The 25000-nt window shown below is 44.8% G+C and overlaps 1 protein-coding gene and 1 non-coding gene across 8 annotated transcripts in view; both read right to left on the bottom strand.

The window, feature by feature from the left end:
* LOC135505055 (SRC kinase signaling inhibitor 1-like) overlaps window positions 1–25000 on the bottom strand; it is a 65335-nt gene that overhangs the window by 27132 nt on the left and 13203 nt on the right. For 5 of the 7 annotated variants that reach the window (XM_064924087.1, XM_064924090.1, XM_064924088.1 and 2 more), the window contains exons 2-4: window positions 19155–19346; window positions 17882–18201; window positions 7148–7174 (exon numbers count right to left, since the gene is read on the bottom strand). In XM_064924087.1, the coding sequence (XP_064780159.1) occupies window positions 7148–7174; window positions 17882–18178 (324 nt within the window). In that variant the 5' untranslated portion in view covers window positions 18179–18201; window positions 19155–19346. Of the gene's footprint in view, window positions 1–7147; window positions 7175–16822; window positions 17358–17881; window positions 18202–19154; window positions 19347–25000 lie in introns of those variants that run through there. The other 2 variants (XM_064924089.1, XM_064924091.1) reach the window with 2 other exon arrangements.
* On the bottom strand, window positions 21884–21959 carry trnaa-ugc (transfer RNA alanine (anticodon UGC)). Its single transcript has one exon. It is a non-coding gene; the product is annotated as a tRNA-Ala (tRNA).

Here is a 25000-nt window from a genome sequence, read left to right on the forward strand (position 1 = left end):
GAGAGAGAGAGAAAGAAAGAGAGAGAGATAACGAGAGAGAGAGAGAGAGAGAGAGAGAGAGAGTGAGAGAGTGAGAAAGAAAGAAAGAAAGAAAAAGGAAGATAGAAAGAGAAATAGAGAAATAGAGAAAGAGAGAGATGAGAGCGAGAGAAAGAAAGAGAGAGAAAGCGAGAGGAGAGACAGAGAGAGGCAAAAGGAGGAAGACAGATTCTGAGACCAAGCGAGAGAGACTTAAGCAGAGAATGAGAGGAAAAGTCGTAAAGTGCAACATGATGGTTGACTTCCTGTCGGCTCTTCCCTAATTAGTTCTCATTTCAGTGTGCAGGCAGCAGCTGTGGAGAGGCTCAGAGGGCAGGGCTCAGAGGGCAGGGCTCAGAGGGCAGGGCTCCTCTCCGTGCGCTCCTGGGAAGCAGAAGACAAGCTTGACTGCGCTCTGTATGCCCATGTTCTATTCCCGCTGTGTCTGTCTACATTACGAGCTGACATTTTCTCTAGGGTAACGCCCACCTCCATCTTCTTCAATAGCACAATCCAAGGGAGGAGGTGGTGGAATTGGCGAAGAACGCCTGGGAATGTGGTTTCCAAAGTGAAAATCTCTGGGGGGGGGGGAATATAAATACATCTTTTTTTTGCAGAATGCCTGGACATTTCACAGGAGTGCATATTTTTCCAATTCCACTGATGGCCTCGATAATCATGACCATGTTTCTGCCTGTGCAATTAAACTTGGATAGATACTGTAATAAAGTTCTCCATCCAATGAGGATAATTGGACCCCGGCCTGTCACGCTGTTATAAATCCGTTTGGGTGTCGTCAATTCTTATGACCCATTATAACAGTGTTTTGTCATCATGTCAACAGCCTTAGGAAGACATTCTTTTCTGCTGCAGAAGAACTCATTACCTCCTTTATCTCTTGGAAGGCTATTCTGTCTCATGGATTGTCTCTTGGTTTATGACAGTGCTTCTCTCACCTGACTTTCGCTAAGCCTGGGTAATCTTTACTGGAGATCTCATGGTCTTTTGCGTAAAACATCAGTCATGGAGCAGTGTTATCTGTGTCAACGATAGGAACTATGCAGACAGTTGACACAGCTTCCATTACAAAGAGAAAATGCCCAAACTATCAAATGTATGACACTGGACAAACATATAAGCCATATAACTGGGAGTCAATCATTTGTCCCATAACAGGCAACACATTTAGTGATACGTTTAGAAGCAGTGAGAAAGTGTCACTCATGTGCACATTCATTTCTTACCTCTGTGTCCCTTACTGGGGGTCTCTGTATGACTACAGGTCTCAAAGTGTTAACTGTCTCAAAGTATTTCTTCACAATCCTACGTCTCTATCAATCACTGTACTGTATCTCTACTGACCCACTGTCTATCAGAAGGGAATTACATTAGTATATCTCCGCAGCTGCCTTGGATTTCTCTCTCTCTCTCTCAATTAAATTGAATTCAAGGGCTTTATTGGGATGGGAAACATACTGTATGTTAACATGGCCAAAGCAAGTGAAGTAGGTTCTCTCTCTCTCTCTCTCTCTCTCTCTCTCTCTCTCTCTCTCTCTCTCTCTCTCTCTCTCTCTCTCTCTCTCTCTCTCTCTCTCTCTCTCTCTCTCTCTCTCTCTCATGTACTGCTGTGTAGTTCCTTTGAGGGTCTGTTTGATCATCCTTCACCTGGCTATCTTACTGCTCCCCTAAGTCCTGTCTGTCCAACCATCACTACCCCATGATGTCATTCCCTTTTTCTCACCACCGATTGGCTGGCTTACTCAAAGTGGATTCTCTCAGACCAATAAGTAGAATATGTGATGATTGATAAGGTAGCATTGTATAGCTGTGTCCCGTGCCTGTCTCCACCCCCTGAACCACTTCCTAACTTCCGTCTCCCCCCCCCCCCCACTTCCGTCTCTGCCCCCCTCCAGTGAGCTCTGTAATTGGGGAACCTTTGACCTCAAGGATGTGAGTATGAGCACAGGTTTGACCAGCATACTCTAATCATCTAATGTACAATAATAGTCAGTGTATCCCTTGTGGGAATATCGTGGACAATTCCCCTCCACTCTTGGACAATCACCCTCAAGCTAGTTGTGTCCTTGTATCCAATCCTTGTGAGAGAGTTGTATACATGAAACCGATCCCACCTCATGTAACCTCAGTCTAAGTACAATTATATAACGAAGCATTGGGAGAACTTTTCTAAGGATTTTAATTTAGCTTCTCCAGTTTAAAAGAAAGTCCTTAATAAGTCCTCATTAAATTCTTATAAATTTATGCACCAAATATCCTCTCTCTGTCTTGGCAGATCATAGCGAAGTGTGCCGATAAGTGATTCTGGCCACGTGCCACAGCATACAGATGTAGGATCTTAATTTGTGCCAGTTTGCTACCGCAGGAAAATAATCCTGCAGCAACAGGAGATGTGAATTATTATGTGGATTATAATTAATGGACATTTTTGTAAAGATTTATATATTTTTTGTTTGGGCAAATGAAGTCTGAAATGTAAAAGTGTAAATTACACATTTTAGAAGCCATTTATGCACCAAACATCCTCTCTCTGTCTTGGCAGATCATAGAAAAGCATGATCAGCAGTGGGCCAATTTTTTCTTGAGCGGATGGTCGGGGGGCTGAAACATAACTACAAATAATGTGTTGACGGCAAATTGTCCACAAGAAGCACAGACAGATATGTTTGACTAAAACATAATAATTTCAAATCTTGCTTACATTTGTGTAATGTTTCATGTTTCTCTCTATTATGCGTGGGAACAGATTTCTTAAATTAAAATCACTTGGAGCTGATTTCCTTGTGTTTTTACAGCCTTTTATGTCCAACAATAAAATGTACATTTTTTATTCAGAAAACTTGGGGGACCATATATAACCATATGCCATATCGGCCCGCGGACCGCCAGTTGGGGAGCCCTGCACTACACGTTTGCATTCCCTGCAGGTGGTCGCAAGGGGAAACATGGCCGCCATAGGCATCCTAAGCCTTTTAGGGCTGCAAAACACAGGCCATTCTCAGAGTCAGATCAGGGAATAGTGATTTTCCACCCAACACCATATCAACACTCAGACAGCCAAGGACAACAATAGCAGCTGTTCAAATACTTTAGCTACTGAGCCTGCTAGCTGGGACCCCAAGTGTCATGGCAAGTCCAGGGATGTCCTCTATTGTAAACAATGTTGTGTGTGTGTGTGTGTGTGTGTGTGTGTGTGTGTGTGTGTGTGTGTGTGTGTGTGTGTGTGTGTGTGTGTGTGTGTGTGTGTGTGTGTGTGTGTGTGTGTGTGTGTGTGTGTGTGTGTGTGTGTGTGTGTGTGTGTAAAAATGTATGTACTAACTACTACTGTGAGTCACTCTGGATAAGAACGTCTGCTAAATGACAAAAATATATCACAGATATTCCCCACTTAGACATCGAGGGTTTCTGAAGCGCCTCAATGTCTTGTCAAGATACTATATACTAACTATGCTGCTTCTACATTTCAGTCCTTTGGCAGTAACACTTACCAGTGCATTCAACCAGGACACTGAACAACAGCATAGTGATTTTAGCTTTGTTTATTGTAGAATATACTATTTATGGTGCCGTTGTCCTCTACAGTATATCGAAAGTCTCTGTCACATACAGGTAACTGCCAAAATAAAGGAAACACTTGAGTAAATGAGGGACACAAAGTGTAATGAAAGCAGGTGCTGCCACATGTGGCACCTGAGTTGATTAAGAAATTAAAACATCCCATCACGCTTAGGGTCATGCCCAGTTGGCCAGTATTTTGGCTCCCATGACTAGAAGAGGTCTCAGTGACTTTGAAAGACAGATCTCAATGGAGCATAGAGGGTTTAAAGGGAGGGGGGGTGTCTGTCACTAGATCTCAACCCAATTGAACACTTTTGGGAGATTCTGGAGCGGTGTGTGAGACATTGTTTTCAAAACACCAAATGTGGAATTTCTCATAGAAGAAGGTTGTCACATCCCTCCAGACACTTGCATCATTGCAAAGGCACATTGAATCTGTTCCTGGAGACTTTGGCCACTCGTGGTGGCCCAATGCCCTATTGTCACGTTCATCATATTGATGAGACCAAGGCGCAGTGTGATATGAATACATACTTCTTTTAATAAAGAAAGAACACTAAACAAACTATCAAAACGACCGTGAAACTATATAAACCAAGTGCTGACAGGCAACTACACAGACAATAACAAACTGGAAAATGGCAACCTAAGTAGGATCCCCAATCAGAGACAACAATAAACAGCTGCCTCTGATTGGGAACCAATTCAGGCCACAATAGACCTACACTACCTAGACATACAAAAAACCCATAGATATACAAAAACCCTGGACAGGACAAAAACATCACACCCTGACCTGACCAAAATAATACATAAAACATAGATAACTAAGGTCAGGGCGTGACACCTATTGACACTTTATGTTGGTGCTTCCTTTATTTTAGCAGTTACCTGTATGTCGCCTCTGTTCACCTCCTATAATGTGCAATAATCAATCAAGCACTCAATCTACCAATCTACCAATCTACCAATGAATCATCCAACCAATCAATCAAAGAACATTTAAGCTGCACTTTTTTGCTACACCACTTACAGAACACCTAACAAGAGCCCCTGCATGAAATCCATTTTCTGTTGTGAGTAGCTCTGAATAAAAGGAGTCAAGCCCAAGGAATCCATGCACTGTAGGAGACATGATGACTTCACCTGGATCGGATGAATGACTCATTGTACATGTGAATACGGCTAGCGCCTTTACATGGCTCTAAGGCTACGTTCCAAATGGCACCCTATTCCCTTCGTAGTACACTACTTTTGACCGGGCCCATAGGACTCTGGTTACAAGTCGTGCACTATGTAAGGAATAGAGTGCCATTTGGAACACACTTTAACTATAGTATAGACTTTCTGGCCTGATTCAACAGTAAGGCGGCGAAGAGGAGACAATGGACTCTGATTACTTTCCCACTCCAGATAGACAGACAGACTGAGGCCTATGAGGGACAGACAGTGGTATTAATGTTTGTATTAGTGGGGCTGGGATCCGCAAAAGGGAGGGAATTTTACAGCAGAGGTCCTTGGTTCCTCTGTTGTTGCCTAGCAGTCTTTGCAGTCAGAAAGAGAGAAGAGATAGCACTGCAAGCATATTAATCCATGTTATGGCCTCCCCACGGAGAGTAGTTTAAACAGACAGACAATCCCTCCGTTTTGTCAGAGGATCTGAGAGAATGTGAGAAGGAGGCGAGTCTTCAAAATGATTTTGTGATTTTACTGGTGCGGATGTGTGTGTGTGTGTTTCTGTATGTGCATAGCTTGTGACTGTGTGCATGCATTTACATTTACATCAACGGCCGTCCGTGTAAATGCAGACGTGTTTGTATGCGAATCTACAGTGTGCACGTGTGCATACACGTGCACTTGTAAAGTGCTAGCAAGCCAATGAAAACATCAAACGAAACTAGCAAGGGGCCGTTACAGACACACACACCGACACAAACACACACTAAGAGCACTGCTGAAGGGATTTCTCTTGCATCAGAATAGTGAGAACAGCAGCCTCCCTGAGAGGAAGAGAGGGCGTGCGATAAGCAATCCCGTTAGAACTGGGAGCCAACAGCGAACGGGGGATTCAATAAAGCTTGTGTGTGTGACATTGAACGAGATAAGAGGGAAATGGACTGCTGGCATATGAGGAAACCACCAGTTATGTAATTAATAGGGAGTTATTATATGACATACAAATTAGGAATGCAGGGATTGGAAATCCAAATAGGAAGTAGTACATTTGTGACTAAATGATGAAATATTCTGTATACTTACCGTGGAAATGTAGAGGAGAGATTACTACACTAATGGAATGCCTCTGTGTGTAGGATGCTTCTGTCTAGATGCTACAAAGATACCTAGCACTGCCATTCTACACTGCCATTCTACACTGTAGACTTTTGTTGGCCATTCATTCTGAAAGCATCAACTCTTCCCTTGATTCAAATTTTGAAATTTGGGCTTCAAACACCCTTCCATCCTTTGTTCCTTCCTCTGTTCTCCTCTCCGACCTTGTTCTTTGGTCAGCAAAACACAGCAGTCAGATCTCTGTCATAGGGAATTATTCTTATGAAGAGTTGAATTCCAAAACGCTTTATATCCATTTTAATTTCGGGGGGGGGGGGGGGGGGGGGGGGAGTAAATGAGCTTAATTTGTTTCAAGAAATTATGAAAGAGATTGGTGTGTTTCAGAGATATAAGTAGCACTGCTAGGTTTTACATGGTCAAATGTGAAGAAATGTACAAATTCTACATTTGTGACATCAATGTTTAGAAAACAAAATTCCACAGAGTAATATGAGATCTGTATGTGAACATTTAGCAGATTGCCTTATCCAGAGTGACTTACAGTTAGTGCATTCATCTTAAGATAGGTGATACAAACACATATCACAGACAAATATAAAGGACGCAAAAATCCCATTCCAGCTAAACAATGCATACATAGCATTTTGCAAAAAAATTAAAATACATCTCAACTGAATCAGTAGCCCTTCCATTCTACATTCTCTGTACCAACTTTACATAGTGGCATTACAGAATATGTGGGAACCAATATGTAGCGCCCACATTGGGGATGCACAGCAGCCATATTGAGCCAGAATGCTTATTTTGTCCACTAAGAGTACCTAAACCTTGCATACACTGTTCTACAGTCATGTTGGTTCATGTACACGGAATGTAAACCACAACTGTTGCGAATCAGGCTAATGATTTACATGTTACAGATATTTTAAGTCTCTTTGGCCCAAATCCTAACCTGAGATGCAGGCAAAGTACGTTCTCGCACAAATCTCCCATTGACATCAAGGCATAACTTAGGTGTGTCCAATTTCAGCACACAGATCTCAACTTGGGACTTGGCCCCACTATGAGGGACTCAAAATACAGCAGCAGATGCATTCCTACACCAGTAACAAGTCTCAGAGGTGTGTGCCAACACTGCAACACTCACAATGAGGAGTAGAGAAGCACACAGATGCACACTATGAATGTTTATCCCATTACAGACAAATCCACAGAGACAGACACATATTCACACTAAAACACAAACAGTCTTAGCACTGACCTTGAAGCTCCAGTAGTTTGGCTGTTGCTAGGGGGAGAAAGAGAGAGGGAAAAGGGAGAGAGAGAGAGAGAGAGAAAAGGATAGGGAGTTAGATATGTTCCCATCCCTTAAGCCGGACAACTGTCTTCTCCCTGACAACCGCTACTAGTCAGAGAGAGAGATGGATGGAGAGACGTGGGCGGAACGGAGAAAAGGGGATGTGAGTGAGAAAGATCCATCTATCCGCTTCCAGTCAGACGTTTGTAAGATAATGCAGACGTGACGAATAAAGTTGGGAAGATCTGAATACTTTATCTGAGGAGAGAGAGGAGTTGAAAACTTTCCCAAGACAAAAAAAGGAGGGGTATAAGACCATCATATTTCTCTCTCCGTCAGATCCAATCGGAAAGTGAGGGGCTAATTATTGTGATGGTAGACCAGATTAACTTCCGATGTCCTTCAGTGCCATCATAATAGCCTTTTAATTGCCTGTAATTGCATCCAAACAATGAATCAAATGTTTACAGACACTACATCCATAGTAATGACAAACACACACCAGCTAGCTAGCGATCCAACTGAACACCTACTGTTCACACAATTAGCTGGCTCAAATTCAGGAGTGGATTAAAGCAATACACAGACACTGGATTAAAGAAGCTTGGCTTTTTAAGGGAATTTGGGCAGCCTCCAACGGAGAGGACAAAGTTCATTAAATCTATTAGGTTGTGTTAGGCTATTGTGACTGTGTGTAGTGTCCTTGAGTCACAGTGACAACGGTAGGCTATAACCAAGACGCTGTTGCAAGATAATGTAGGACTTGTGCCAGGGGTGTCAAGTGCACAGTTCAATTTTGGTTCCATCTAAATTAAGGATGATATCTGACTATCTTATCACTCATCTAAAATTTACATATGAGTGATTTAACAGACGCTATTATCAAGAGCGACTTACAGGAGAAATTAGGGTCAAGTGCCTTGCTCAAGGGCACATTGACAGATTATTCACAAAGTCGGCTCAGGGATTTTTGAACCAGTGACCTTTTGAATACTGGCCCAATACTCTTAACCCCAAGGCTATGTGATGCCTAAAAAGCTTGGTCGATCTTGAATTGTGGTGGCATTTGGGCATGGCATTTTGGAGAAAATGAACAACATTTTCTATATTTTTGGGAACGTCTTCCCATTCTAAATGAATTAATATTGCAGTCTTGAAATCATTTTTAACATGATTATAACATGGTGCCACCAGTAGGAGAAGTAACACCAATGACAGTAACACCAATGACAGTAACACCAATGACAAATTGAAGGTATTATTGTTGAAAGAACATTTTATTTTAATAGCCTTCTTTGTTTTTATTGATCGATACAATACATGAAATACTTTGTTTACTTTCTAGCTTTCAAAATAATAGGTGGATATCCCAAAATCCCCAAGACATCATCGCTACTGGGATAACCCAATGGTTTTATTTGGTTTTATTTGCCCCCCCCCTTCGGAAAGTATTCAGACCCCTTGACTTTTTCCACATTCCGTTACGTTTTCCGCCTTCAACAATACTCCATAATGACAAAGTGAAAAGGGGTTTTTAGACACTTTTGCAAATGTATTGAAAATGTAAAACAGAAATACCTTATTTACATAACTATTCAGAACCTTTGCTATGAGACTCAAAATGAAGCTCAGGTGCATCCTGTTTCCATTGATCATTCTTGAGATGTTTATACAACTTTATTGGAGTTCATCTGTGGTAAATTCAATTGATTGGACATAATTTGCAAAGGCACACACCTGTCTAAACAAGGTTCCACCAAGACATGAGGTCGAAGGAATTGTCCATAGAGCTCCGAGAAAGGGTTGTGTCGAGGTCCAGATCTGGGGAGGGGTACCAAAACAGGGACTGAGAGACTAGTCAGGATCGAGGGAAAGATGAACTGAGCAAAATACAGAGAAGTCCTTGATGAAAACCTGCTCCAGAGCACTAAGGACCTCAGACTGGCGCGAAGATTCACCTTCCAACAGGACAACAACCCTAAGCACACAGCCAAGACAACACAGGAGTGGCTTTAGGACAAGTCTCTGAATGTCCTTGAGTGGCCCAGCCAGAGCCCAGATTTGAACCCGATCAAACATGTCTGGAGAAAATGTGCAGCAAAGCTCCCCATCCAACCTGACAGAGCTTGAGAGGATCTGGAGACAAGATGGGGAGAAACTCCCCAAATACAAGTGTGCCACGCTTGTAGCGTCATACCCAAGAAGACTCAAGGCTGTAATCGCTACCAAAGGTGCTTCAACAAAGTACTGAGTGAAGGGTCTGAATACCTATGTAAATGTGATATTTAAAAAAAAACATTTTACAGAAATGTCTAAAAACCTGCATTTGCTTTGTCATTATGCAGTATTGTGTGCAGATTTATAAGGAAATAAAACAAGTTAATACATTTTGGAATAAGCCTGTAATGTGAAAGAAGTAAAGGGCCTGAATACTTTAGATGTATTATCATTTTTTAAGTTTCATTGTTGGACATAAAAGACAATGAAAACACCAGAAAATCAGTTCCAAATGATTTTAATGAAGGAAATCTGTTCCCAAGTATTCCCACGCATAATACAGAGGCATATGATTGTATACAAATGTAAGCAAGGTGTGAAATGATTACGTTTGAGTCAAATATTATATCTGTTTGGGCTTCTTGCAGTCAATTTACAGTCTACAAATTATTAGCAATTGTGTGAAGGAATGAAATCAGCCCGCAGCTGAGTCAGGTTGATGATTCCTGCCACAAAGTGTTGCAGTAATGAAGGACTTACATTATGTTTTGTGATTAATAACCATTTCAGTATAAACAAATGATGAATATCTATTTTCATTTTAAAGTGTTTTTCATGGTTGTCATGGCACGGGACGCAAATGCAAGTGTGACCCAGCAACATTCAGATAGTATATTCTATTCCATTAGCTCAGAGCTAGACCTCTTAAATCCCTCACTCTCAATTCCTACCCTCTTTTGAGACAGAAGGTTCAGTCCTACCCTATGGTAAGAAAGAACCTTCCATTCCTACCCTGGTTTGAAAGGAAATATTCAATGAGTTCCTACCCTCTGTTGAGAGAGTATGTGGAGGAGAGAAGCTGGATGAAGAACGACAGAGCAGAGGCAGGAGAGGAACAGAACAGAGGCCTGTGGGCTCTTGTGACCCAGATACAGAGAGCTTTGTGCGTCCTGCAGGCTACTGTCCGAGTCAGCGCTAGTGATCATGTGTCTGCCTGCATGGCCATATTACCACCAATCAGACCCCATGCAATATCACCACCAATCAGACCCAATGACATATTACCACCAATCAGACAGCATGACATATCACCACCAATCAGACCCCATGACATACTACCTCCATTCAGACCCAATTTTACTGGCCAGGCCTCTACACAGTCACAAGACTGTTATTGCTCACTATAACTAGGACTTGACTACTGATACTATGGTTGGTTGGTTGGCCCTGTCTGGGGGTATAGTTGGATGGGGCCACAGTGTCTCAGGACCCCTCCTTTCCCAGTGTCCAGTAATTATGCTGCAATAGTTTATATGTTGGGGGGCTAGGGTCAGTCTGTTATATCTGGAGTATTTCTCCTGTCTTAACCGGTGTCCTGTGTGAATTTCAGTATGCTCCCTCTAATTCCCCTCTCTCTCTCTCTTCTCTTCTCTTCTCTTCTCTTCTCTTCTCTTCTCTTCTCTTCTCGTCTCTCAGAGGACCTGAGCCCTAGGACCATGCCTCAGGACCTGGCCTGATGACTCCTTGCTCTCCCCAGTTCACCTGGTCGTGCCGCTGCTCCAAGTTCAACTGTTCTGCCTACAGATATGGAACCCTTACCTGTTCACCGGACCTGCTACCTTGTCCCGGACCTACTGTTTTCAACTCTCTCTCTCTACCACATCTGCTGTCTCTAACTCTGAATAATCGACGATGAAAAGCCAACTGACATTTACTCCTGAGGTGCTGACCTGTTGCCCCCTCTACAGCCACTGTGATTATTATTAGTTGACCCTGCTGGTCATCTATGAACATTTGAACATCTTGACCATGTTCTGTTATAATCTCCAGCCGGTACAGCCAGAAGAGGACTGACCACCCCTCAGAGCCTGGTTCCTCTCTAGGTTTCTTCCTAGGTTCCTGCCTTTCAAGGGAGTTTTTCCTAGCCGTTTTTCCGAGCCATTTATTGCTGTTAGCCTATACCTACAGTGTGTAAAGTACACCAGTGTCTAAGAATGCCATATGGGTATAATCAAATGTGTTAACTTTAACTTTAAATTGAAATATGACGTTGAGAATGGTTGCACATATTATTTGTATTAAATGTCATGTATGTCTTCTACTGTCTATATCGACCCTAATAGAATCATGAAGCAGATATACACTATCTTGTACACCCATGATCCTATGATGAATACCAAATCAACCCCTACCCCCTAGGCAAGGTTGAGGCTGGCTTAAATATATTCAGTTACTTAAAATACAGTGCCTTGCGAAAGTATTTGGCCCCCTTGAACTTTGCGACCTTTTGCCACATTTCAGGCTTCAAACATAAAGATATAAAACTGTATTTTTTTGTGAAGAATCAACAACAAGTGGGACACAATCATGAAGTGGAACAACATTTATTGGATATTTCAAACGTTTTTAACAAATCAAAATCTGAAAAATTGTGCGTGCAAAATTATTCAGCCCCTTTACTTTCAGTGCAGCAAACTCTCTCCAGAAGTTCAGTGAGGATCTCTGAATGATCCAATGTTGACCTAAATGACTAATGATGATAAATACAATCCACCTGTGTGTAATCAAGTCTCCGTATAAATGCACCTGCACTGTGATAGTCTCAGAGGTCCGTTAAAAGCGCAGAGAGCATCATGAAGAACAAGGAACACACCAGGCAGGTCCGAGATACTGTTGTGAAGAAGTTTAAAGCCGGATTTGGATACAAAAAGATTTCCCAAGCTTTAAACATCCCAAGGAGCACTGTGCAAGCGATAATATTTAAATGGAAGGAGTATCAGACCACTGCAAATCTACCAAGACCTGGCCGTCCCTCTAAACTTTCAGCTCATACAAGGAGAAGACTGATCAGAGATGCAGCCAAGAGGCCCATGATCACTCTGGATGAACTGCAGAGATCTACAGCTGAGGTGGGAGACTCTGTCCATAGGACAACAATCAGTCGTATATTGCACAAATCTGGCCTTTATGGAAGAGTGGCAAGAAGAAAGCCATTTCTTAAAGATATCCATAAAAAGTGTTGTTTAAAGTTTGCCACAAGCCACCTGGGAGACACACCAAACATGTGGAAGAAGGTGCTCTGGTCAGATGAAACCAAAATTGAACTTTTTGGCAACAATGCAAAACGTTATGTTTGGCGTAAAAGTAACACAGTTCATCACCCTGAACACACCATACCCACTGTCAAACATGGTGGTGGCAGCATCATGGTTTGGGCCTGCTTTTCTTCAGCAGGGACAGGGAAGATGGTTAAAATTGATGGGAAGATGGATGGAGACAAATACAGGGCCATTCTGGAAGAAAACCTGATGGAGTCTGCAAAAGACCTGAGACTGGGACGGAGATTTGTCTTCCAACAAGACAATGATCCAAAACATAAAGCAAAATCTACAATGGAATGGTTCAAAAATAAACATATCCAGGTGTTAGAATGGCCAAGTCAAAGTCCAGACCTGAATCCAATCGAGAATCTGTGGAAAGAACTGAAAACTGCTGTTCACAAATGCTCTCCATCCAACCTCACTGAGCTCGAGCTGTTTTGCAAGGAGGAATGGGAAAAAATTTCAGTCTCTCGATGTGCAAAACTGATAGAGACATACCCCAAGCGACTTACAGCTGTAATCGCAGCAAAAGGTGGCGCTACAAAGTATTAACTTAAGGGGGCTGAATAATTTTGCACGCCCAATTTTTCAGTTTTTGATTTGTTAAAAAAGATTGAAATATCCAATAACTGTCGTTCCACTTCATGATTGTGTCCCACTTGTTGTTGATTCTTCACAAAAAAATACAGTTTTATATCTTTATGTTTGAAGCCTGAAATGTGGCAAAAGGTCGCAAAGTTCAAGGGGGCCGAATACTTTCGCAAGGCACTGTACAAAGAAGTGCCTAGGAGAAGTTGCTAGGGTCGGATTTGGAATTCAGCAAACGTGCCTATGTCAACACAACATATTAGTATTTGGTATTTATGGGTACTTATTAGAATTCCTGAAAAAACATCAGCTGCTCTTCCAGGGGTCCACATGAAATATGACATAATACATAGTACAGAACATTAAAAGTCAAGGACTGAAATACATACATTTAAAAGGTCACACATAGCCTACATATCAGTATAAACTGTACACACAATATCTAGATCTAATACTGTACCAGTCAAAATGTTGGACACACCTTCTCATTCCAGGGGTTTTCTTTATTTTATTTTTGTACTATTTTCTACATTGTAGAATAATAGTGAAGACATCAAAACTATGAAATAACACAATAACACAACAAAGTGTTAAACAAAAAGTGTCAAAGTAGGCACCCTTTAACTTGACAGCTTTGCACAATCTTGACATTCTCTCAACCAGCTTCATGAGGTAGTCATCCTGAATGCATTGAGACTGTGCCTTGATGAAAGTTCATTTGTGCAATTTCTGTCCTTCTTAATGCGTTTGAGCCAATCAGTTGTGTAGTGACAAGGTAGGGGTGGTATACAGAAGATAGCCCTATTTGGTAGAAGACCAAGTCTATATTATGTCGAGAACAACTCAAATAAGCAAAGATAAACAACTGTCCATCATTACATTAAGACATGAAGGTCAGTCAATACGCACATCTCAAGACCTTTGAAGGTTTCTTCAAATGCAGTTGCAAAAACCATCAAGCGCTATGATGAAACTGGCTCTCATGAGGACCGCCACAGGAAAGGAAGCCCCAGAGTTATCTCTGCTGCAGAGGATAAGTTCATTAGATAAGTTCATAAGTTCATCCTCAGAAATTGAAGCCCAAATAAATGCTTCACAGAGTTCAAGTAACAGATACATCTCAACATCAACTGTTCAGAGGAGACTTTGTGAATCAGGCCTACATGGTCAAATTACTGTGAAGAAACCACTACTAAAGGACACCAATAATAAGAAGAGACATGCTTGGGCCAAGAAACACAAGCAATGGACATTAGACTGGTGGAAATCTGTCCTGGTTCCAACCGCCGTGTCTTTGTGAGATGCAGAGTAGGTGAACGGATGACCTCCGCGTGTGTGTTTCCCACCGTGAAGCACGGAGGAGGTGTGATGGTGTGGGAGTGCTTTGCTGGTGACACTGTCAGTGATATATTTAGAATTCAAGGAACACTTAAACAGCATGGTTACCACAGCATTCTGCAGCGATACGCCATCCCACCAGGTTTGCGCTTTGGGGGACTATCATTTGTTTTTCAACAGGACAATGACCCAACACACCTCCAGGCTGTGTAAGGGCTATTATACCAAGAAGGAGAGTGATGGAGTGTTGCATCAGATGACCTGGCCTCCACAATCACCCAACGTCAACCCAATTGAGATGGCTTGGGATGAGTTGCACCGCAGAGATAAGGAAAAGCAGCCAACAAGTGCTCAGCATATGTGGGAACTCCTACAAGACTGTTGGAAAAGCATTCCAGGTGAAGCTGGTTGAGAGAATGCCAAGAGTGTGCAAAGCTATCATCAAGGCAAAGGGTGGTTACTTTGAAGAATCTAAAATATATGTAACGATGTGCGCTGAGAGTCAGGAAGCAAGTTCAGGGAGCAGAGTGTTTTCATAAATAAACGGAACATAATACAAAACAAGAAACTAAAACAGTACACAGACAAGAAACAGAAACAATGACGCCTGGGGAAGGAACCAAAGGGAGTGACATATATAAGGAAGGTAATCAGGGAGGTGATGAAGTCCAGGTGAGTCTGACGACTCGCAGGTGCGCGTAATGATGGTGACAGGTGTGCGCGTAATGATGGTGACAGGTGTGCGCCATATTGAGCAGCCTGGTGACTTAGAGGCCGGAGAGGGAGCACACGTGACAATATAAAATATATTTTGTTTAACAGTTTTTTGGTTCCTTCATGATTCCATATGTGATATTTCATAGTTGTGATGTCTTCACTATTATTCTACAATGTAGAAGATAGTAAAAATAAAGAAAAACCCTTGAACCGCTGTAGGTGTGTCCAAACTTTTGACTGGTACTGTACATAGCGCAGTTGAAATGACAATGCAAGAAATATAAAATGGCTGTGTCTCTTCACAGTTCCCGGTGTGCAGTAAGGTGTTCTTTTATCTGTTTTTTTAAACTGGTTTTATTCCTAGCTTGAGTGACCTGGGGTGGTATTTAATACAGTGCCTTTCCCAGCCTCTGTTCTGTTCTGGACCTGGGGACTGTGCAGAGAACTCTGGTTGTATGTCTTGTGTTGTACCAATGAGTGTCAAAACTGTGTGCCAACTGCTTAAATATTAAGGTCGGTACCTTCAACACATTGCACAAAGAGCAATGGTGATGCAGTCAATCTCTCCTCAAATTTGAGCCAGGAGAGACTGACATGCATGTCCTAGCACCTACCTCTACACATCCATTTTGTACTCGCATAACTCCACCCACTAACATACCAGTAGACTTATGCATATGCATATGCATTAAACACATTTTCCCACGTCCCCCCGCTCTCTATTCATGTATTCATCCACCTTTCCCTCTTCATTCCGCTTACTTCAGTTTCCCCTGCCCACCTCTCCTCCAATGTGCACTAACAAGAGGGCGTTTCAGAACATAAAATCTGCCCCACACAAAATAAACCGTCCCCCTATGCACCATGAAGGAATTCAATGCCCTGCCATATATCTCAATTACACAAGCTGAAAATCCCACGATGAACCTATGTGTACAGAGAGAGGAAGAGGGAGAGTGTGTGAGAGAGAGAGAGAGAGAGAGAGAGAGAGAGAGAGAGAGAGAGAGAGTGGAGTGGAGCAACGGATGCCTGACCTGCATGCCAAGTAGTCATCCCTGTACTCTCTCTCTCTCTCTCTCTCTCTCTCTCTCTCTCTCTCTCTCTCTCTCTCTCACACACACACACACACACACACACACACACACACACACACACACACACACACACACACACACACACACACACACACACACACACACACACACACACACACACACACACACCAGCCCCCTCCTGTTCTTTCAGACACTGCGGCACCACAACCACACCTGGCCAACACCTGCACACTGGTAAAACCTGGCATGAGCCAGCCCAGACACACAGATCATACACACATACACTCACACACCCCTCCTCTTACGCCTGCAGAAAGGAGGGAGTAGAGGAGAGGCATACCCATTGGATCTTGTCTTACCTGCACTGGTCTCAGCTACACACTCACACACACTCACACAAATGAGCACACACTGGCTGGTCATAGTCACATACACACACGCAGTCAGGTACAGAAACAGCTCTCTTCCATACATGCATACATCACTCTCTTTCTCGCTCTCCCTTTCTCCTCTCTCTCTGCCCCACATGCAGCGGCAGAAACACGTCTATTCCGCAGTAACACCAGAACACACAGGATTCTGCACGTCTCCATTGATTAAGGAATGAAAAGGAGAACTGGTACCGTTGCTGCTACTCAACGAGCCTGCTGCTGCCGCTGGCTGACTGGTGGTGTGCTGGTTCACATGATGCTCCACATGCCTCCCTCCCCTTCCTCCTCCCCCCTCTCCATTTTCTGACTGCGGTGGCTCTGTCCTCTCGCTCTCCCGCGAGCCCAGAGGAATCAGTAAATCCCAGGCGGTGTTGGTCTGGATATCTGAAGTAGAACCAGTGGAACTTCCTCTCTTTCTCTCTCTCTGTCCCTATACTGTTACAGCCCAATCGCAGTTTCAGTCATTCTCTCACTCCTCATCTCTCCCTCTTTGTTTCTCTCTCTCGCTGCTGCTACTGCTGCCATCCGCCCTCTCCACTCTCTCTCTTTGCCTAGGCATTACCAGCCATATGATATCATTGACTGCCTTATATGGGAATGGGGGGGGGCAGCGCGGGGGTTGCCGTGGCAACCGTGGACTCCACCTGTTTCTCCTTCTATCTGCCCCTCTGTCTCTCCCTCTTTTTCTCTCTCTCGCACACTTCTGTGTGCAGAAATAGATGGCTGTGCCAGGGTAAATACACTGGGAAAATAAAAGCAAAAGGGAGGAAACAGAGGAGGGGATGGAGTGATACTTGGCCGATGGAGGAGAGAGTGTGGAGAGACGGGAGTCTATGATGAATGGTGGTATTCACAGGCAGGTGATTGGGTTAGAGGGACAGAGGGATCAGGATAGAGGGATGAGGGTAGGGGAGAATAAACAGTCTACACAGCAACGTCCTGGTGCTTTGCATCTCTAACAGCTTTGGCATGCAAGCATTGACTGCAAAGCATGTGGTGGATGAGAGGAAAAAGAGAGAGATAGAGAGGGGGATTTGATGGGTGGAAGAAGTCAACCTTTCATGTATGGACCAATGTGTCTATTTCCTTCCTATCTCAAATCTCTGTTTCCATCTTCCTCTAACACCTTCTGATAACTATCAGCCAACAATGTCATAATAAACTGATTCATTGACATGTAGCCTGGATACTCCTGTGGTTCTCATCTGTTTTTGTACCAGGGATGGGTAATTGAGGGTATTAAGATGTTACCTGCTGTTGGCGGCCAAAGTTAGGTGATCTCTGGCCCTGAGACATACAGGGGCTGGCCGGATACTTCTGATTTTTCTGGAGGTCCATAAAGGCTTCGTGCTGGCGCTTTATGTCAGCCTTGTGAAGGTTCGTAAGGGCCTCCAGGCTCTTGGTAGTAAGGGTGTTGTGGCGTTGGCGGTCCCCAGAGGTTGGCGCCAGCCTGCCGTTGTTGTTGTTGTTGTGAGGGAAACAGCGCGTGCCGCCGTGGCCCAGGGTGTGGTACTCACACGGGAACTCTGCATCCCCAGTGGAGATCATGTGACCCTTTCTTCTCTCCCGACCTGGAAGGGTCAAAGATGAGGGAACGTGGGGTCAGGGGTCAAGATAAGAAAATTTGCTGTGAAGGTTATACGGGGGAATTAATAAAAAATACTAGATCTCTGACTTTAACATTAGATTTCCCTAGTTAAACAGCCTCCTGATAATATTGGTGTATGTTACAGTATGTTTTCATGGGAGGAGATGGTGAAACAGGAATATCTTAATACTATGACCTGAGTACATGATCCTGTTCTATATAATGACAATCCAGAGTCAAGTAAGTCTCACTCTCCTTAAGATACGCGCGCACACACACACTTAACCCCATCCCTCCACACACACACATACATTCACACAAAGACACACACTTAACCCCATCCCTCCACACACACACACACACACACACACACACACACACACACACACACACACACACACACACACACACACACACACACACACACACACACACACACACACACACACACACACACACACACACACACACACACACTTCCCCATCCCTCCACACACACACCCATCAATTTATATCAATGGCCTCAAACAGCATTTGCTAAATCCCACAACAGTTAAGGCGACACTATTGTCACAGGGTGAAGTCCCAAATCTTGGAGATGACAGCACTCATGAATGTCAGGACCATTCTGTGTCAGAAGCCAAGATTGGATGTGAGCTGTTCCCCCTTTAGGGAGTATGTCATAGCGCAAGCTTGTGGCCATGGAGATAACTTGAATAAATTGACCAAGGACTGACACTAAAGGAGCTAAATAAACTCCCTAGGAAAAACCCAGCGAATGCCCCTTTTCAGAATGTCGATAGTGACTAGATCTGCAAGCTAGGCATTACCAGACTGCAGCAAACAGTTTTCTTGGGGTCTTCTGAGAATGGAATGGGCAGATCATGAGAGAGAGAGAGAGAGAGAGAGAGAGAGACCCCCCCCCAGGGCGCATACCTGGGTGCCGGCGTTGGGACTCAGCGATGAGGCCTAGGTCCAGGATGTCCCTAGCGGGAACTCAGCACCTCTCCTCCGGGCCATCACCTTCCCAGTCAACCAGGTATTGGAATCCCCTGCCCTCGAACCTTCAGGAGACGCCTCACCGTGTACGCCGGTTGTCCGTTGATGAGACGGGGGAGAGAGGTGGGCCTGGAAACAGGAGACAACAGGCTGTGAGACATGGGTTTGATTCTAGACACATGAAAAAGGGGATGTATACGGAGGCTACAGGGCTACAGTAGACGAACATCAGAGGGGCTGATGATTTTAAAGATGGGGAAAGATGGGGAAAGGGCCGATAAACCGGGGGGACGGGTCAGGATGAATCTAAGATGGCAGTGGTGAAACGGTGTCTGAGACCCCGGAACGCCCGGTCAGCAGCTGGGGACCATGTGAACGGAACCTTGGGAGGGGTGAGTGCAGACAGGGGGAAGCCAGGGGGCTGTGACTCCGGATGAATCGGCGATGAAAGTTGGCGAAAGGGTGAGGTCAAAAGAGACAAGGATGGGAAAGAGAGTTGGAAAGAAATGAATCGGAGGCAAATGTCGGGAGGTTGAAGTCGCCAAGTACAGTCCAACAGCAAACTAATAAATAAAGGAGAGAACGGTCAGCATCATATACGATAGTGAACCATAAGCGTGCAAGCATCAATGCATTATTTAAAAATTCTCTATAGAGGTCCATACATGACGCCTAATGCAACATCAGCTGTTGACCATTCACTGTTGCACTCCTCTCTGTTTCCGTAAGTAGGTCTTACAGAAGTTAAACAGCTGACGGTATTGAATCCATACAGTAAATCACGTCTTATGGCTGCACTGATAGAGGGATCCATATTGATTTTCTGCAGTTTAGGCCCATTACTTAGTTTGTGGATGGGCAGCTCTATGTGTGATTATCTCGAGGTTAGAAAGCCACAGCCACACAGTTGTTAAAGCTCTCCGACCGACACAGATGTTCTCAAGGTAATACAGTCACTGTTACTGCATTGTCTGGGCTGGATAAGTGCCCTGCACCCAGTTTAAAGGGATAGTTCACTTAAAAATGCTATTTTAGAATTTAGTTCATTAATCCACAAATCTACAAAAAATCAGAGGTCAGGTTTTCCAGATTGAGCTCTTTCAGTACAGAGCAAAAACGGTGATAATGCGTTTGATATCACTTCAGAGTTGGGGAGGGATGCAGGGATTCCATGATGCAGCCATGACAGCAGAGATCTGTTAGAGGAGACAGGGAAAATCTGTCGGGGGCTGAAGGTTTTATAATGTAACATTTGCGAAGCCAAAGGTGTGTTTACACATCGATTGGACAGTATAGTATGGTATATTCTAAAGTGATGACATCATGTAAATAGATGACGTATCACTTGAATTTGATATTCAATGATACCACTGTAACAATGACATTTTCAATGAAACCAGTTGAATCCATCTATACACAAAGATCCCTGGAGTATCTCCCAATGCTTTTCTACCCTGGCAGTATAACTCACAGCAGTAGGATTCTTAATGACCTGTCACCTCTAACACAGGTCCCATTATTAGAAACGTTATGGGAGAGTTAATTACACTATTAATGCTGGTGACGAACATCCTTTTAATTTTTTCCTATTCACACTGCAGTCTTTTATGTAAACTTTGTCTCTGTAGTAGGAGGCCATTTCTCACCCTCATCCCTCCCTCCCTACTCCCTCCTCTTTTGCGAGGCGGCCGAGGATTCATCATCGGCGGTTGTGTTCGTTAGAGTTGAAGCGGAACTTAAAAACCTGTGAGTGATAGACATTTCCCGGCGGAATTGTATTTCAGCCAACCTGGAGCATTCCAAATGGATTGTCTCAAGGCTGTGGCCAAACATTTCTCGTTATGGGGCGAACACAACAATCTTGGACGCCGGTGACACGGGGGTGTGACAGAAGCCATTTATTTTTATTTTTTTATGATTTCATCTCTGACACCTGATTATTTCTTTTATTTTTTTTTACCCCTTTTTCTCCCCAATTTCGTGGTATCCAATTGTTTTTAGTAGCTACTATCTTGTCTCATCGCTACAACTCCCGTACGGGCTCGGGAGAGACGAAGGTTGAAAGTCATGCGTCCTCTGATACACAACCCAACCAAGCCACACTGCTTCTTAACACAGCGCGGAAGCCAGGCGCACCAATGTGTCGGAGGAAACACTGTGCACCTGGCAACCTTGGTTAGTGTGCACTGCGCCCGGCCCGCCACAGGAGTCGCTGGTGCGCGATGAGACAAGGATTTCCCTACCGGCCAAACCCTCCCTAACCCGGACGACGCTAGGCCAATTGTGCGTCGCCCCACGGACCTCCCGGTCGCGGCCGGTTACGACAGATCCTGGGCGCGAACCCAGAATCTCTGGTGGCGCAGCTGGCGCTTCTTCCTTCCTTAACTTCATAACTTATTTCCTTCCTTACCTCCTAACCACCTTCCTCCCTATCCTTCCTTTACTCCCTCTCTCAATCGGTCACTGATGTCAGTCATATTACTTTCACAACTCGAAAATGGCCTTACTGAACCATGGACAAGTTAGCCTGGTCCCAGATCTGTCTGCGCTGTCCTGTCAACTCCTACAGTATGATAATAATAATAATAATAATATATCCCATTTAGCAGACGCTTTTGTCCAAAGCGACTTACAAGTCGGCTGGGGCCACTACTTTTACATATGGGTGGTCCCAGCGGGAATCGAACCCACGACGCTTGGCGTTGCAAGCGCCATGCTCTACCAACTGAGCCACACAGGACCCTGATCACTGTCATCCCAAACGTTTGCAAGACAGCACAAACAGATCTTGGACAGGGCTAAGGAAACACTGCTTCCTTCCACCCACCCAACAGTTAGCTCTTCTCATCCGGTTTGTGAAGAGCTTGGATACTGGCCGATGGAAGAGCATGAGAGACAGCTCTGTTAAGCACCGGAACACCAAGTGACTTGAACTTTACTGTCTCCATTGGTTCATTCTCGTCAATGGGAATGAAGGGTTTGACATGCTAACCATTAGATGATAAATGCTTTGGGTGCTGGGATGTTGCACAGGATATTGAGACAAATCTGTCATTAATTGCAGACAGTCGTGTTTGTGTGCATGTATTATTCAGCATAATGAAGATGACAAAATATTGAAATATATTGGTGCTTTAAGATGAATCTATTATTGGAGTGGGTCCCTGGGCTCCAAGTAGGGGGAATTGGTTCTGCCAGAGATAAACATCTCACCATGAAAACCCAATGTCCTCCACACACACATAAACTCACACACGTCAAACGCATGCGCACACAGATATATGCCCGCACACACACATAAACATACACATACAAACACACACACACACACACACGACTGATTCTCATTACTGTGCTCTCTCCTCCTCTCTATTCCTTCTCTCCACACAATCTCTTACCACCCAGCTCCCTTCCATTCCCCTCTATTGTCTTCTCTCACACGCTAAGCCACCATCCACTCACTATGCTATTAAGACACATCTCAATACAACCTTCCCATATGAATTGAATTCCCTTATCATACATCTTCCAATGGCCTCTGGCCCAAACGGTACATTCATAGCGTATACCGCTTTTTTTGACTAAATACCCCACCCATATCTCACAGTACAGTACCACAGTTTACCACGGTCCATCAGCTGACAGCCAGCCTGTCACAGAGCTAAGCACATGACACCCTGGAATTAAAGTCAAGAACAGCTTGTTCCCTCCACCAGTGAAGTCCCAATGGGAGGGCCAGAGGCATTAGTTGTGACAGTGTTTGCATGTCAAAGGAAAGTGTACATCATAACGCAGAAAACACAGTTAACAGTCAAGATAGAGACGAAATGTTGAAATGGTAATTACGTAATAATGCCCTTAATAATGACCATTTTGTATCGAGGGATTAATTCCATTGGATATTGCATGGCGCTCAATTCAGTTAATGGTTATACCTTGGAATATGTTTTTTAAAATATATTTTTGGGTATACATTAGTACATGCCTACTATGACAGCTGGTGCCTGTAACTTTTTGACAATGCACACTATGCTTAGCATGACCACAGTCATATGTTAATTCAAACGTTGTCCCTGGCCAGGATCTATGCTTGGAGCTGAGTGGAACTTTCCCTCCCTCTGGGTTCAGACATTGACTGAATGCCGGAGCTGGATGAGTCAGAGTCTATGATCTAAAAATCTAATCCATGACCAAGATTGGGCTTGGGATTCAGCCAGGCAGCTCCATGTTAGTGACCAAGACTGGACTTGGGATTCAGCCAGGCAGCTCCATGTCAGTGACCAAGACTGGGCTTGGGATTCAGCCAGGCAGCTCCATGTCAGTGACCAAGACTGGGCTTGGGATTCAGTCAGGCAGCTCCATATCAGCGACCAAGACTGGGTTTGGGATTCAGCCAGGCAGCTCCATGTCAGTGACCAAGACTGGGCTTGGGATTCAGCCAGGCAGCTCCATGTCAGTGACCAAGACTGGGCTTGGGATTCAGTCAGGCAGCTCCATGTCAGCGACCAAGACTGGGCTTGGGATTCAGCCAGGCAGCTCCATGTCAGCGACCAAGACTGGGCTTGGGATTCAGCCAGGCAGCTCCATGGCAGCGACCAAGACTGGGCTTGGGATTCAGCCAGGCAGCTCCATGTCAGTGACCAAGACTGGGCTTGGGATTCAGTCAGGCAGCTCCATGTCAGCGACCAAGACTGGGCTTGGGATTCAGCCAGGCAGCTCCATGTCAGCGACCAAGACTGGGCTTGGGATTCAGCCAGGCAGCTCCATGGCAGCGACCAAGACTGGGCTTGGGATTCAGCCAGGCAGCTCCATGTCAGCGACCAAGACTGGGCTTGGGATTCAGCCAGGCAGCTCCATGTCAGCGACCAAGACTGGGTTTGGGATTCAGCCAGGCAGCTCCATGTCAGTGACCAAGACTGGGCTTGGGATTCAGCCAGGCAGCTCCATGTCAGTGACCAAGACTGGGCTTGGGATTCAGTCAGGCAGCTCCATGTCAGCGACCAAGACTGGGCTTGGGATTCAGCCAGGCAGCTCCATGTCAGCGACCAAGACTGGGCTTGGGATTCAGCCAGGCAGCTCCATGGCAGCGACCAAGACTGGGCTTGGGATTCAGCCAGGCAGCTCCATGTCAGTGACCAAGACTGGGCTTGGGATTCAGTCAGGCAGCTCCATGTCAGCGACCAAGACTGGGCTTGGGATTCAGCCAGGCAGCTCCATGTCAGCGACCAAGACTGGGCTTGGGATTCAGCCAGGCAGCTCCATGGCAGCGACCAAGACTGGGCTTGGGATTCAGCCAGGCAGCTCCATGTCAGCGACCAAGACTGGGCTTGGGATTCAGTCAGGCAGCTCCATGTCAGCGACCAAGACTGGGCTTGGGATTCAGTCAGGCAGCTCCATGTCAGCGACCAAGACTGGGCTTGGGATTCAGCCAGGCAGCTCCATGTCAGCGACCAAGACTGGGCTTGGGATTCAGTCAGGCAGCTCCATGTCAGCGACCAAGACTGGGCTTCGGATTCAGCCAGGCAGCTCCATGTCAGCGACCAAGACTGGGCTTGGGATTCAGCCAGGCAGCTCCATGTCAGCGACCAAGACTGAGCTTGGGATTCAGCCAGGCAGCTCCATGTCAGTGACCAAGACTGGGCTTGGATTCAGCCAGGCAGCTCCATGTCAGCGACCAAGACTGGGCTTGGGATTCAGTCAGGCAGCTCCATGTCAGTGACCAAGACTGGGCTTCGGATTCAGCCAGGCAGCTCCATGTCAGCGACCAAGACTGGGCTTGGGAT

This window comes from Oncorhynchus masou, chromosome 18 (assembly GCF_036934945.1).
Source record: "Oncorhynchus masou masou isolate Uvic2021 chromosome 18, UVic_Omas_1.1, whole genome shotgun sequence".
Classification (NCBI taxonomy): Eukaryota; Metazoa; Chordata; class Actinopteri; order Salmoniformes; family Salmonidae; genus Oncorhynchus; species Oncorhynchus masou.